Here is a 13746-nt window from a genome sequence, read left to right as displayed (position 1 = left end):
ATTTCTGGATTGCCCTTAATGTGTATGTTCCTGGGATTGGCTGTAGATCACTGGACTCTGTAGTAGATAAGCTCTTTGTGAAAAGCGTTGAAGAAGTAAAAAAAGAAAAGTTGAGTAAACCCTTAATTTAACGGACCTCGCTTTATCAGATTTTTGACAAAATCGACTAAATCTGCGTTATGTCTGGCTTTCTGGTAACATTTTTCCCAACCTACTACCCATGTAAGATCTGTTAAGGCATAAAAAATGCTGAAGTAGACATTTTGGTTTATTTATAACACCTTACATTGTATAGAAATACTTGCCCACTTTTGCTTGCTTTCTGGATTGCTGTATAGCAGTGTACTTTAAAATTAAACCTATATTGATCCTAATTCTGGAATAAGCATTCTGATGGCTGACACATTCATACCCTAGCAGGATAAAGTGTGGAATTACCAGGGGGGAAACCGCTGGAATTCCCTTTCCTACAAACCTGCTCCTCAGCATGTTGGGATTCCTGCCAGTTTGTGTACAACAGCTTGTTTGTTGTTTATGAAATAAACTGATTTTATTTTGGTGGTGTTTTTTATATTATATTTATATTGCCTCTAGGCAAAGTGGCTTAGATCCATTAACTCCCCCGCTGCAGCGGTATGGTTGACTATGGAGTTTCTGCCTAAAGTTTTCCCCACTGTTACCTTGGGAACTGTATAACAACAAAAGAAAAATGTTGATTGTAATTAGAAACCCCTTTTCTCATTATCCTTTTTCATAAGACTCATTACACTGGAGGAAACAAAAATTAATGTTTAATTACTGATTTTAATTGTAATATAATTTTGCAAAGATGACCTACAAAAAAATGAAAAAGTGTATTTGGAACCATGCCTTTGGGTATCAATTATTCTAGTGCATCTTGTCTAAAGAACTTTAATGTATTCATGTATAATACCCTGTTTTGTTTAATTAGAGATACTCAGCTGTCCTATTAGTGCATTTAATCAGCACATTTGTCTATCAGTGCTGCCCTAGTTTAAGTAATTATTTGATAATTGCTTTATTGCCATCTTATTTAAAAATGACATCTCTGACCACTGTAGAAGATTAACTAAGAATTCTTTATTATATGTTTGCATGGGAGGTGAATATGTATTATGCAATTATTTGTATATACTCTATGTCTGTGTCACATAGTTTGAAGTAAATTAATAGACTTGGGAGAAATTCAATGCTGGGTTTAGGGAGCACTTTTTCATACCAGGTCCATACATATCACAAGCAAAAAACTGCTGTCCACAGGGCAGGAGGCACCATGGTTGTTAACTAGAGTTGAGATTTAAAGGTTTTTTTTCAGGGGAGTTGATATATATTCCTTACCAAAGGTGTCTAACATCAATTAACATCCAGCTTTAGAAATGTGCTAGCTTGGTCTGTTTGAATAACCATTCATCCGTTCCTAATAGCTGCATCTCCAGTGTAGAGTCATGGTGGTCTGGAAGCATGGGGTGTGAGGCAGGGTATACCTGTACACGGAGCGGCACCGGTGGATCACAGAGCAATCACACATTTTTATTCATTTGCACACATACACTTAAGGCTACTCAGAATCCCCAGTTCACCAGAAACGTGTTATTGGATTGTGGGGGAGAAACCCAAAAGAACATGATGAGAACATGAAAACTCCACACAGATTGAGCCAGATTTAAACCCTTGATCATACTCATGGCTCAGGAGCCACCAGTTGAACCCACACTCTACCACCATGCCTCCTGTATCATTGAGTAAAGAGCCAAATACACATTATTGAGCCGTGTAGCTTTGTGCTGTCTTCCAGAGCCACGGGAAACCATGAATTATTGCAGGAAGATTAAATCAGATCAAATCTGAGAATAAAGCTGTAATGAGTTTTGACAGACAGTTTTACTCTTCCCCAGAAGCCTAGCCTTTAAGTGTTGCACACAGGAGAGACACCTGTTTTGGGGGTATGATACTATAGCGGCTGCATGTTGCTTGCTGCAAGCAGTCTGTTGAAGGCTTATTACCCACCCCCGTTCCCCAGCCAACTCCCTCCACATCAGGTACATGTGAAAGTCAGAGCCCCAAGTAATGTTTGGCTGCTTACTTTGTTGGTGGCTTTCGATCACCTTAACAAGAGTAAGCAAGCAAGTGAAGAAAGCCTCGTGTTGATGGGCGGCAGCTGTCAGAGTTGGGAAAGAAGGGCCTCTCCGTGGTTTGGCTGTCCCTGTTGACCCCAAAGGCCTGGCTCTGACCCAAACATGGCAGCTGTGCATGTGCCACATCGCTCCTGCAGCCAGTGGACGTGGTGGAGTTTTACAGCCACATGCCGATCGTCCGTGCAAGTTATTTTAAACTCATCTCATTTGACTCAGATAAAATCTCTCCCCACCTCTAACTCCATCCCTCTCTCACTCTTCCTTGTTCTGACAGGCACCTGGGCTTAGACCTTGTACCCAGGAAGGACTTTGAGATGGTGGACCCTGATCAAATCAGTGTTTCTGACCTCTACAAAATGGTAGGTGAACTTGAAGTTTGGAGTTGAGTCTGTCAGCATTTTCTCACGTGCGAAGCGCTGCCTGTTTGGTGTCCTGTCAGCTCAGACGTGTGGTTTGAGGCATGAATGGGTGTGAAAATAAGTGTCTGTGCTGAACATGTGTCGGCAAATCTGAGTAGGCATGATGTTTGAAGGTGAATCGTATTGTTCATATTTCATTGTGGTGTTTTGAGTCTTGTTTACTTGGTTGATTACTACCATATGTACGCTTATTCCCTGGGTCATTCCTTATCTTTACAATGTACATGTTTATTGGTGCAGAATTAGATTTATTTGTATTTTACAAGCTGCTGTAGGACCTAAGGCAGAATAATATTTTGCCCCAACAATGGAAATCATAAAACATTTCATATCATAGTTATAAATACAAAGTCTACAAGATGTGTATGAAAGTCGATCCAATTGTTTTTCCTTTATAGACTGTACTTTCCATCTCACACACACGCGGATATACACCTACACGCACAACACACATGTCTTCACCCCTGTTGAGAAGTTTAGAGTTCTACATCCAAGTCGATTGGTTTCGTTATGCAACAGAGATCGTATGGAAGTAGGCCAGAGAACTGGCGTACCTCGTGCGGCCAAGTAGAAACCTGCAGGCTCCTGACAGGTCTGGTGGGGAGTCGGGATGCTGTGCAGTGTCCGGCCAACATAGCCAGGCTGACTCACTTACTCACACCCCCCTTGTGGCGGATAGATTATGCTAATTATGTTCCACACTGCAGAACTCAGTGACTAAGACAGCGAATAGTCAAGCCATAGTTAGAGCATCTGGACTCTGGAAGGACATCTTTATTGGAAACACCATTCGAGAGCCCTGGGATGCACATTCTGCCTGTTACTCTTGACCTTTGCCATGTTTTCAGCTCTGCATTAGATGTATGAAAGAACGAAGGAGTGACACAGAAATGGACATATTACTATGCTGAAGCTGGAAGCAACATTTACTCAGGGAGAAAAACATCGTTTCAAGTTTCAGTATTTCGCCCAATTCTTTGCTGTTGCCTAGTAACTGTGAGTGTCCAAACTGGCTGAGGAAAAACTGCTTTGTTATTAAAGAATATTGATTTTGCACTGCTTCCAAAATATCCCCAAAGAAACCATACTCTAAATATACTTTCAGAATTTAAGGAATGTTGGACATAGAAGACTATAGAAAGAAAGAAATATCCAAAATAATTTTTCACGATCGAAGGATCTGTATCCGTATTTTTCATGCGGGTATTCAAGCATTTTGCCATCCATGAAAACTGAAGTATGTACAGAAGAGCTGAAATGGCGGCAGAAATGTCTTTTGATTATGAGCTGGCCACTTAATGGTATACTTTTTCTGTTCTGTCCTCTAGAGGTCTACTCCACCTAGCAGTCATCCAAAAATGTAGGCAAAGAAAAATTCAGACTTTATAGTACGTCAGGCCAAAAACAAAATTGCTGGAGTTACTTTTACAAGTTCATCGTCCTCTTTTTTTTTTGTATGAATGTAATTATGAACTTGAATTTCATTCATTAACATGAGAGGAATTGTGACTTTTATCTGTTTTCTTACTTACTGTACATGTATCTAGTATTCCAAGTATCCTCCTTGTGTGAAATGACTAATTGGAAGAGACGAACAAAGAGCCATGTACTCGGTCACATTGCCCGGAGGCAGGTCGCCGGTCCCGTCACTGCTACTCCCAAGTCGTTTTTTTTTTTTGTGTGTTGTCCTTCGGTGGTCTTATTTTCACCTCCACTCCCCGTGAAGAGGTTTGACTTCTCACATGTAATTATGTACCAGCGTGGGTAATTTTTGCCAAAAGCTGACAGACAGTTTAGACATTGGGACTATGCTGATAAGTAAGTGTTAATGACTTAACAGTTGCAGCTCTCATCTGTGGCATTTTTCCAACATGCTATTTTCTGTCTTCAATGGAAGCAACGAGTTTGGAATTACTGAAAAAATTATTCAATCCTGTCTCACAGCTCAGTGAAAGTGAGGGTGATGTGGAGAACTTCTTTTGTTAATATCTTTCAGAAATCGCCATCTTTTCTGCAGTTTCTTATATTAATCCAAACCTGGTAATGTAAATTTAAAAAATGTAGTACTTTTTATGTAAAAGCTCAGTGACATTTAGCGTACACTGCCCGATATTTACACTGTAGGGGTACAGATCAAGAGAGAACTTCTATTGGTCTGGGCATATTTCGAAAGCTCCTGGGGCACTATTGAAAACCTTGTACTGCTGAAAGGCTGTGGATACATAAAACCAAGTACTTTGACAACAAGGGTGTTAATAGTTAGGTTTGGATTACATTATGTTTTTTCATGCTTCCTCCAGTGTGTTGCTCAGAGTAGCACACCTCTTTCAGATCCATTTTCTTAAGTTATTCCTTTACCATCTGTCCATTTCACATGCATATTTTGTTGTTCATTTGTCATGTTTATTGGTAGCTTCTTGAATATGTTTGCTCAGAAGATGCCAGTATCAACCTAACAGACTCTACTTTAAGTCACATGCTTAAGTCTGATGCTTCTTTTTTGTGGGATATGCTGTTGGTACTCTGAATTGTATGGCACTTTGGAGAAAAGCCTGTTCCAAAATGCTTAAAAGTACATGTAAATGCGTCGCTTGTGCAGTCATGTCCTGGGAATGGGGCTTTGGCTGTTATTTGAAAATCCACAGTGAAATTATTAAATTGTTGAGAGCGAGAGAGGATAATGAAGTGCAATGCAGTCTACAGCAAAGCTCTGATGAGAAAGACGCCCTACTGAGAATCTCCCACTGCAGACTAATGTGTGACCCTGGGGGAGCGTCGGGTAATAGGACTACATTAGCGTCAGATACCAAATTTATTTAATTGTAGTCAGTTCAATTATTATTTAATTTTCATCAAATCACTTATATAATTATTAATTACAAAGTTGTTTGATAACTTTTAACATTAGTCTTATTAGTCGGTGTTGTCTGCCTGAGAGAACAGAATTATTGCTCAGTATATATAAATAATAATACTCGCAGGTCAGTCCTGTATAATATCAGTCGATTTGAGTAAATAGGGGTATAAGTGGTTTAACAATTTATCGCATTTATGGTCCAACCCCAACCACTCTGAATTTAGATTTTTTTGAATCCATGAAATGCCTTTATGTAGCTCCTTAAAATTTAGCGTTATAGCTCCTTAACTTCTTCCCAAATCAGTCTGCTGTTTTTCATGTGGATGGGAAGATTCCTTAGCATTAAAGCATTCAGCGAATTTATTCTGTATAACAACTCATATCTGACCTTTTGGGACTCTTGGTGTCTCAAACCATTAAGGTTTCTATCCGTTAGTTCAATCAGTCTTTATTTTTCTTTTTTTTGTAAAGCTCATATTTCAGAGGTATTAAATCCAACTGTATACATCCTACTTAATACTTCATATGATGTTGACAGTCTTGATTATTCTCCCAGTGTAAAATATTTTTTAAATGAATAAATCTAAATCTAAAAAGCTTAAAAGCTAGATCTGGAATACTGTTTCACTTCTGCATACTGAAAACCACTTTTGCCCTTTGAGACCTGCTGACGTCCATGGTATTTGCTCTCTTCCTCATCATCCCATTGCCCCATCTTGTGCCTTTTATTCTCCTCTAAATCTTTACCCCCTCTCTCATCATGTCTTTTTGAAGAACATTTCGTACTTCCATCTCTTCAATCCAAACTGCAAGTATCCCATTTAATTTCCAGCAACGTTTGATGACCAGCTACATGCATCCAAACCTCCTCCATGCTCCACCTTTGACTCCCACCTTATCTAAGTGCTTTTCCTTCCAGAAAAACACTGTCATTACAAACTTACTCAACAACTGTGAGGCTTCATTGAGTTCCTTAATCTTGTACTGTCATCTATTAGCAATATCTGACCTTTGCCATATCGTGCACCCCTTCCAATCCACCAAATTTTCAAATGGCAAGGACACTCGTCAGGTTCAGAAGGCCTATGAGGAGCACATTTACTCCTCGTAATGATGAAATGAGAAAACATATGGGTGTTTGTTTTTACGCTTCTAAACTGAAGCTGCTAAAAGAAGCCTTAGTGTTTGGAGTCGGGTTTCCTCCCTTTATTTCTGTTATGCTGGTTGGATCTACTGTGTAACTGTATATCTTCCACCCTCACATGTAGGGAAGGCATACTAGAATAGACATGACAAAATTCTAGTTCATACATTTTATTGCCCACATTTAATCTGTGATTTCATGGTAGTTCTTCTACAGAATTCTGCAGCGACTTCCGGCATGCTCGCAGGCAAGGATTAACATTGATTATGACAATAATTTATTCATGCCACAGATTACAGAGGAGGGAAAACTCATACTTTCAAAGGAATCTGTCCTGATTCCTTAGGCATTCTTAGAAGGAATCCAAATCAGAGGGACACTGGGAAATCACTAAACTGCGCATGGTGTTGCAGGGTGGCCTTGTGGTGAACTCATCACCACACTGCAGGGTTTTTAATCTTGCCCTGTGTATGTGTGTGGCTTTGCACTCCTCTTGTATCAGTATGCCTTTTTCTCCAGCTGGTTTGCTCTGATTTTCTCCTATGATCCACTGAATTCTTGTGAACGCCAGTGGAACCCTGTTTGTATGTTGGTGTTGTGTGAATTTCAGGGTTTGGCTATGCCTTGTACACTGTGTATCAATGCAAACCTTCAACAAAGTGGTGGGTGAAAGCAGGTGAGCGTTGACTATGAAATGAGACGTCGCTCTGAGGTGAGACGCGGTTGTCTCTGGAAGCTCTCTGTTGACAAATGAGCTTGATTGGAAGATTTTTGTAATGAGTATGAAGATGTAACTTCAAGTAGATTATAAGCACTGCAAGATGCAGAGGAATAGATGTGGAGAGAAAGAAACGGGCGTCATGCCCCCATATTAATTCGAGAAATCTTAAGCCACGATAATTATTTTGGAATGATGAATGTCAAGCATTATGAGGATGAAGTCTCCAGCATGTCTTTATACTGTAGCCCTTGGGACACAGAGGTGTTCTCAGGTGAATGAGAAGGTCAGCAAAGGCAAATTATTATACCACAGCCATTCTGCCACGAAAAGCTTCTTTTCTCTGAAACAACTTACAGTGTGAAGCTGCCTACAGTTATTTACCCATTTATATAGCCTCTTAATTTTAGTGGAGCGATTTAGGATAAGTAGCTTGCGCAAAAGTACTGCAGCTGGAGTTGGGATTTGAACAGGAAACCTTTGGATCAAGAAGCAGCAGCTCTAACCACTATGCAATCAGTTGCCTCCCAGACCTATGAGTAATTAGTAAATATTATGCATATATCTGAACATTGCTGAAATAGTCTTAATTATGCCATTTAGTAATTTTTCCTTGGTAGTAATGCAGTTGTTTCCTTGAATTCAAGATGAAAATAAATGTTGTAACAGCCTGATCCAGCAACTTAGTGGGTGTACCTAATAGGAGAAGGTATGGTTGTATGTATGTGATCATACATGTCTTTGCATCTGTGTGAACATGTGGCTGCTGGGTTCCTTTTCATTACTTGCAGTTCCTGTCAGCATGAGCACGCACATCTGATCTTTATTTCTTCCTGTCCGTCCAAGACTGAAGCACATTATGAAGCATGTTATGTAAACCTTGTGGGAAGTTTATCATGGTCTGCTGTCTCTGTCCATGTGGAGTGTCTCGTTCTACACTTTCAGTTCACTCTTCTTATAAGCAGCCCTGACACCGATGTGTGTATCGGCAGGGTTCTGACAGTACATGGTATGACAGACTGATTTGATCCCACATTAAAGAAAATAACTCCCATTTTCTCATGTTTTTCAGCATTTGTCCAGCCGGCACAGTGTTCAGCAAAGCACATCCCAGGTACGTTTTTTTTTTTTTTTTAATAACTCAAGACTATGCTTAGAAAAGAATGAGTTTAAGTAATATACTTACTTAAATATACAGTTACATGGCACTCATATTAAATCAAAATGAGGTAAAGGTGTTTTGGTCAAACAGTATGAATAGGGTAGCAGTACACTGCTCGCTGTAGGTGCCATCGGCGCTCGGAACCCTTCTTTGCCTTTGCGTTTCCAGGGTGACAGTATTCGCCAGCGTCATGGCGAGGCCTGCCGTGTCCCGGTTCCGCACCACCTGTTTGTCAGCCTCAAGAGTTTTACTTACAACTCCATCGGCGAGGATACAGACATCTTCTTCTCCCTGTATGATATGCGCGAGGGTAAACAGATCAGGTGAGCGGCCTGTCAGCAATGGCTTCAGACAGTGCATAGATCCATTGTGAACATCATACTTTAGTTATTTTTCATTCTGATTCTGTCACTGTCACATTTACCCACTGCCAAATCCATAGCAGCAATGGAATACAATTTGTGGGACAATATATTTTGTGACTAAGACATCTCTGTGTTGACTATGACTATAATTTATAAAAGGCCTGAGTGTTAAAAATGTGTGTGAATGGTGTTTAATGCATCTGTGGCTTTTATGCACACCTATAGATACAGACAATAAACGCATCCTTATTCAGAAAAAAATCGCTTTTATTAGGAAATATTCCAAATTAGAACCCTGCAAACAAAAGGTCTCCTGAAAATTTTATTTTTTGTTGTCAAAATAATCTATGATATTTTTTAAAAAATGGTGAAATCACTCAGCCAAAGCAAACTGGAAAATTTAGAAAATGTTATTTTTTAGAAAAAATGTAACACTAACTTGTGGTGAGTCTTTTACAAGGGTACCGGACAAGTTGAAATACTTCATTGAAACAGCCAGTGCTAAGAGCAGAGCAGAGATGAAGAAGAAGATGATCAGGAGACGGTCAAATTGTAAGGGGGACATGACGCTGCTTAGAGAGATCAGACAAGAGGACATAGACGAGAGAGGGTAGCAATATTCTTTCTGGCCATGGATCATTGCAGGAGTGGCGTGGGGCACTTCTGTGGATTACTGAGAGGTGATGGGTGATCAGTAACAGAACCAAAGCACTTATTGTTCACCCAGAATACACCACATTTTCCAGAGTTTAATGATTCGCTTTGTGGCTGTATGTCTGTAGCCAACCCTGAGGGTGGGATTTGCTGCTGAGTGTTTGGTGATTGGTCTCAACTCCACATGTAGCATGGGCTGTAGAACCAAACTTCTTGATTTGGGGTGGTCTTTTTCCTCCAGAGTTCCTCCTTATGAAAGGCCCTGGGCAGGTGCGAAGTCTTCAGAGAGAACTTTTCCCTTGTCCCGAGTGAGGATGCTGCGATTGAATGGAGCCTGTTCAAGATCTCAATCGTATACATGCTCTAAGAGTTTTAAGAGCAGTTTGTACTTTCCATGGCGGCTATGCTAAGATCTGGTGGTGGACACCAGTGTTAGGGTGAAGAAAGGGTTCTCCGGGTTAGGGTGAGATGTGGCTGAGAGTAACCAGCAAGCCAGGAGTACTGAAACAAACATGACTGCTGAAACAAAGTCTTTGGCATGAGAAGTGTTTGGAGAGGCCAGAGAAAAAAGATTGGTGGGTGGTTTCAGAGTTTTTCTTGCAAACCATTCAGTACCTTAGTAGGGGAAGGTGAGATCCTGCCCTTGTTGTGTGAAGCACAGGCTAGGGAAATGCTGACCAGTTCTGGTGAGGTTATTCAGTGGTGGAAGGAAGTGTGAGCCTTGAGCCTTCTGTAGTGGTAGGGCTCCAGAAATGAGTGAGATTTAGCTGGAGTTGAATTGCGTTGTTTTTTCACTTTTGGTTATTCTTGAAAATATTTAGTGTCAAAAATTTGCAATGATGGAGGAAAATCATAATTTTCAAATGCTTTTTCAAGGTACTGTCCCAATGCAACCTCATCCAGGACAAGCAAAAAGGAAATTGACTGACTTTGTGACTATAAAAGTACAACAGGAGGATATAAATTGGTTTATGAATCAGGCAGACATAAACACATAGTGACACGCACAAACACACAGATAGCCAGTTATAAGTTGCTGTTTGTATTTGTCAGAGGGAAAATATGACTTTCGGGGGAGATATTATGGAGAAAGTCTTTTCATATCCTTCCACAATATTCATGAGCAGCTCTTTATTCTGAAATAATGCTGGTTATATTCATGCCTCTGGGGCACTTGTGCATCTTGGGTGAACCCCACGTGAGCAGTAATCAAACAGTCGTGACGGTTGATGCTAGTATTTACCATAGGAATGCCTCCAACCATAACGTGTATAAACTAACAGCAAGTGTTGTAGCTCGCTTTTGCGTCAGTAACAATAATGCCTTCAGCTAACTTCTTCCAACTTATAGGATTCCTTATGTGTGACTCTACCCTCTCTTAAAAAGGTAATGCATTCCCGGAAAAGCCATTTATAAATTGAACTCTAACAAATTGAAAATATAATTACCATTTTTGCACTGATAAAAATGACGTTTTCCTGAGCCCCATAATTGACACCCATGTATGCTAAAATGTCAGTGAATCTTGTTGAAACGGACACAGTTATTTTAGTTGTGCTGCAGGTGTCAGGTGTCTCATAATGCCTGGGCTGTATGGTTTGACATGGACTTGATCGCAGTCTCTGTGGAGTTTGCATGTTCACCCTGTATTTGTGTGGGTTTCCTCCAGGGTGAATGACTATGGAGTTCAGTGTAGTGTTTCTATCACTCTGAGTCACTTTGGATTAATCTATCAACTGGATATGAGTTAATAATAATTATTGCAGGTTGCACTGGAGAATGACATCCCCTAAATGCATAAATGTCTTGTGCTGATCAACTATCGGAAAGAACCAAAATCTAAATTTGGTCCTCGTAAATGCAAAGAAACACCTCGTAAGCTCAAGAAGAGTTATTAAATTGAACTCTTAATAAAGATTAGTTCTCCTGTTTTGAATGGGTGTGACTTGTGGGTGACTGTATATCACAGCACTGAAGCTTAGTGTAAGTCAGAACAGCTTCACTGGGTGACATATTCCCTGTGAAAGTATCTTCTGTTTGTGCAGTGTTTCAAAGTGTTTTTTGGGACATTTAGCAAAGTTTAAATGCCTGAATTTCGTTACACTGTTGTATAAGTACATTTTTCAAATTCTAGCTTGCACAACCTAAGTAAACGTCCCGTGTGAGTTTTTTCTCCTTAAAGAATTTCACCTTGGTGTATTCATGACCTACCTGGAAATATGATTATTAACTCAAAGCTCAGACATATTAAAAAATCATGAGTTTCACTCAGTAGTCACAGTCCTTGAGACAAAAATATCCTGTTGGTGTTTGTTTTATCGACTCCACCTGTGCGCCTCTCAACAGAGGAGGGCTGCGGTAGAGCCGTCCTGCTCTAAAGCTGCATTGTCTCTGGAGGGAAAACTCAAGGAGGGGAGCATTAGTGCTGTATGCATCCCGCCAACATGTAGCTCACGCACCCAGGCCTGGAGAGAGCTGCTGGAGTCCTTCCCAACGCACCTGTCCCCACGGAGGGAGCGACTTAATGGCGACCACCTTGCAATATCGACCTTGAAGTCCGCCCGGCGTAACATCTGTACTGCGCCGTGGGAGTGGTTCTGTTTCAGCTTTTAAGGGGGGAAAGTTGATACAAGAAGCAGTCCCCTGGTAACATAACCTTGATTTAATTAAATAACAGAATAACTGTCATAGTTGTGTTTTTCAATCTTCTGTAAGTCTGCCAAGTTCTGTTTAACAGCTGTTATAATCCCTGCACAATTTAACATTAATTTAATCCTTGGTGATCTTATGCGCATATTTACATCCTATATGAAGGAAAGGGCTTGACGGGGGCGGGGGGGATTTCAAGATATAGCGACTGCTCCTTTCAGCTGATGCTTCAGCAGCCTATAAATACACTTAAAATAGAACATCAAGTTGATTCTGCCAAAGTTCTGGGTCAACAGACATAGCAGGAGAGCTTTGGAGGTGGGCTGTGGATCCTGTACCTGCCAGCAAGACATCACAAGCTGTAGCTGTTCTACTCTGACATGGAAGGACAAATCAAAGGAAGGATAAGATATTCTGCACACATGTTCATGAAGGTGCTGTAGCTTAGGGGTGAGGAGATGACTTAACATTGATCTCATCTTTTGACAGACACATTCTCTGCCTGCCGGTGTGTACTTCCAACCTGCAAGTCCCAAGGACTATAGTCTAGCATAGTCCAGGTCCTCTCTCTTTCTTTACACGTATATGATTTCTGGCTCCATTTCTAGAAGTCTTTTAAGTTCTAATTTTTCTTGAATAAATTTGTTTTATGTCAATTAAGGTTTACATTAAAGGGCAAAGTTGACCTCTTTAATCACAAGCTGAAATATGACCTACACGGTTCATGTGATCCCTTACTCTCATCGTACAAACGCACACACACACACACACACACACACATACGCACACAAGCTCACGTACACAGACTCTGCACGTCTGTACACTGGCTGGCAGAGACCCAACAATGCAGAGCAGCACAATGTTTTGTGCAGTGCATTTCGTGAAGGGCGGCCAGGTAGCGTAACTAGAGGCAAGGAGCTGTTCTTCAGCACCAGCTTGGAAGGAGACTTAGCAGATCGAATACCACCTGCTACAAAACGTCACTTGGCAATGGAATATCGGCTTTTGAGTTGTAAAATCCAGTTTAAGTCCCAGAAGGGGCCCTCTTCTACTGCATTTGAGAAGGGTACCAAACCTTTCCTTTAATTGCTCTAGTAAAATATCTACCTGTGTAAATGGGTAAAACGTAAGTGAAACTGGACAAAATCAATAAGAATAAATAAATTTAAAAAAAACACTGTGACGGACTGGTACCCTACCCATTGTGTGTCCCTTCTTGCCAAGCACCCAGTGAATCTGGGATAGACTCCAGACTGCTGTGACCCTGATAAGGACAAATGGTTGACAAACATGAGTGAAAGTGTAAGAGGAAGAAAAAAAGAAGAAGAAGGACAGTTGTGCATGTTCTCTTTATGCTAACATTAGCCCGATGTTATGCTGTCCAAGTATATTGTCACAGTAGTACACACACACACACGTACACACACACACACACACACACACACACACACACACGCGCGCGCACACTGGCTGAAGCTGCTTGTTCCAAATGGGGTCGCGGCGAGCCGGAGCCTAACCCGGCAACACAGGGCCTAAGGCCTGAGGGGGGGATGGCACGCACCCAGGACGGTACGCCAGTCCATCACAAGGCAGCCCAAGCAGGACTCAAACCCCAGACCCGC

The 13746-nt window shown here is 40.9% G+C and overlaps 1 protein-coding gene across 2 annotated transcripts in view; it reads left to right on the top strand.

Annotated features, from left to right (window-relative positions):
* Positions 1 to 13746, top strand: part of dock3 (dedicator of cytokinesis 3) — a 197212-nt gene that overhangs the window by 130998 nt on the left and 52468 nt on the right. For both annotated transcript variants that reach the window (XM_018747099.2, XM_018747107.2), the window contains 3 exons: positions 2431 to 2515; positions 8367 to 8408; positions 8625 to 8779. In XM_018747099.2, coding sequence (XP_018602615.1) covers positions 2431 to 2515; positions 8367 to 8408; positions 8625 to 8779 — 282 coding nt within the window. The remainder of the gene's footprint in view (positions 1 to 2430; positions 2516 to 8366; positions 8409 to 8624; positions 8780 to 13746) is intronic.

This window comes from Scleropages formosus, chromosome 22 (assembly GCF_900964775.1).
Source record: "Scleropages formosus chromosome 22, fSclFor1.1, whole genome shotgun sequence".
In the NCBI taxonomy this organism is placed as follows: Eukaryota; Metazoa; Chordata; class Actinopteri; order Osteoglossiformes; family Osteoglossidae; genus Scleropages; species Scleropages formosus.
Note: the sequence above shows the minus strand (reverse complement) of the source record. Positions and strands in the feature narration are given on the sequence as shown.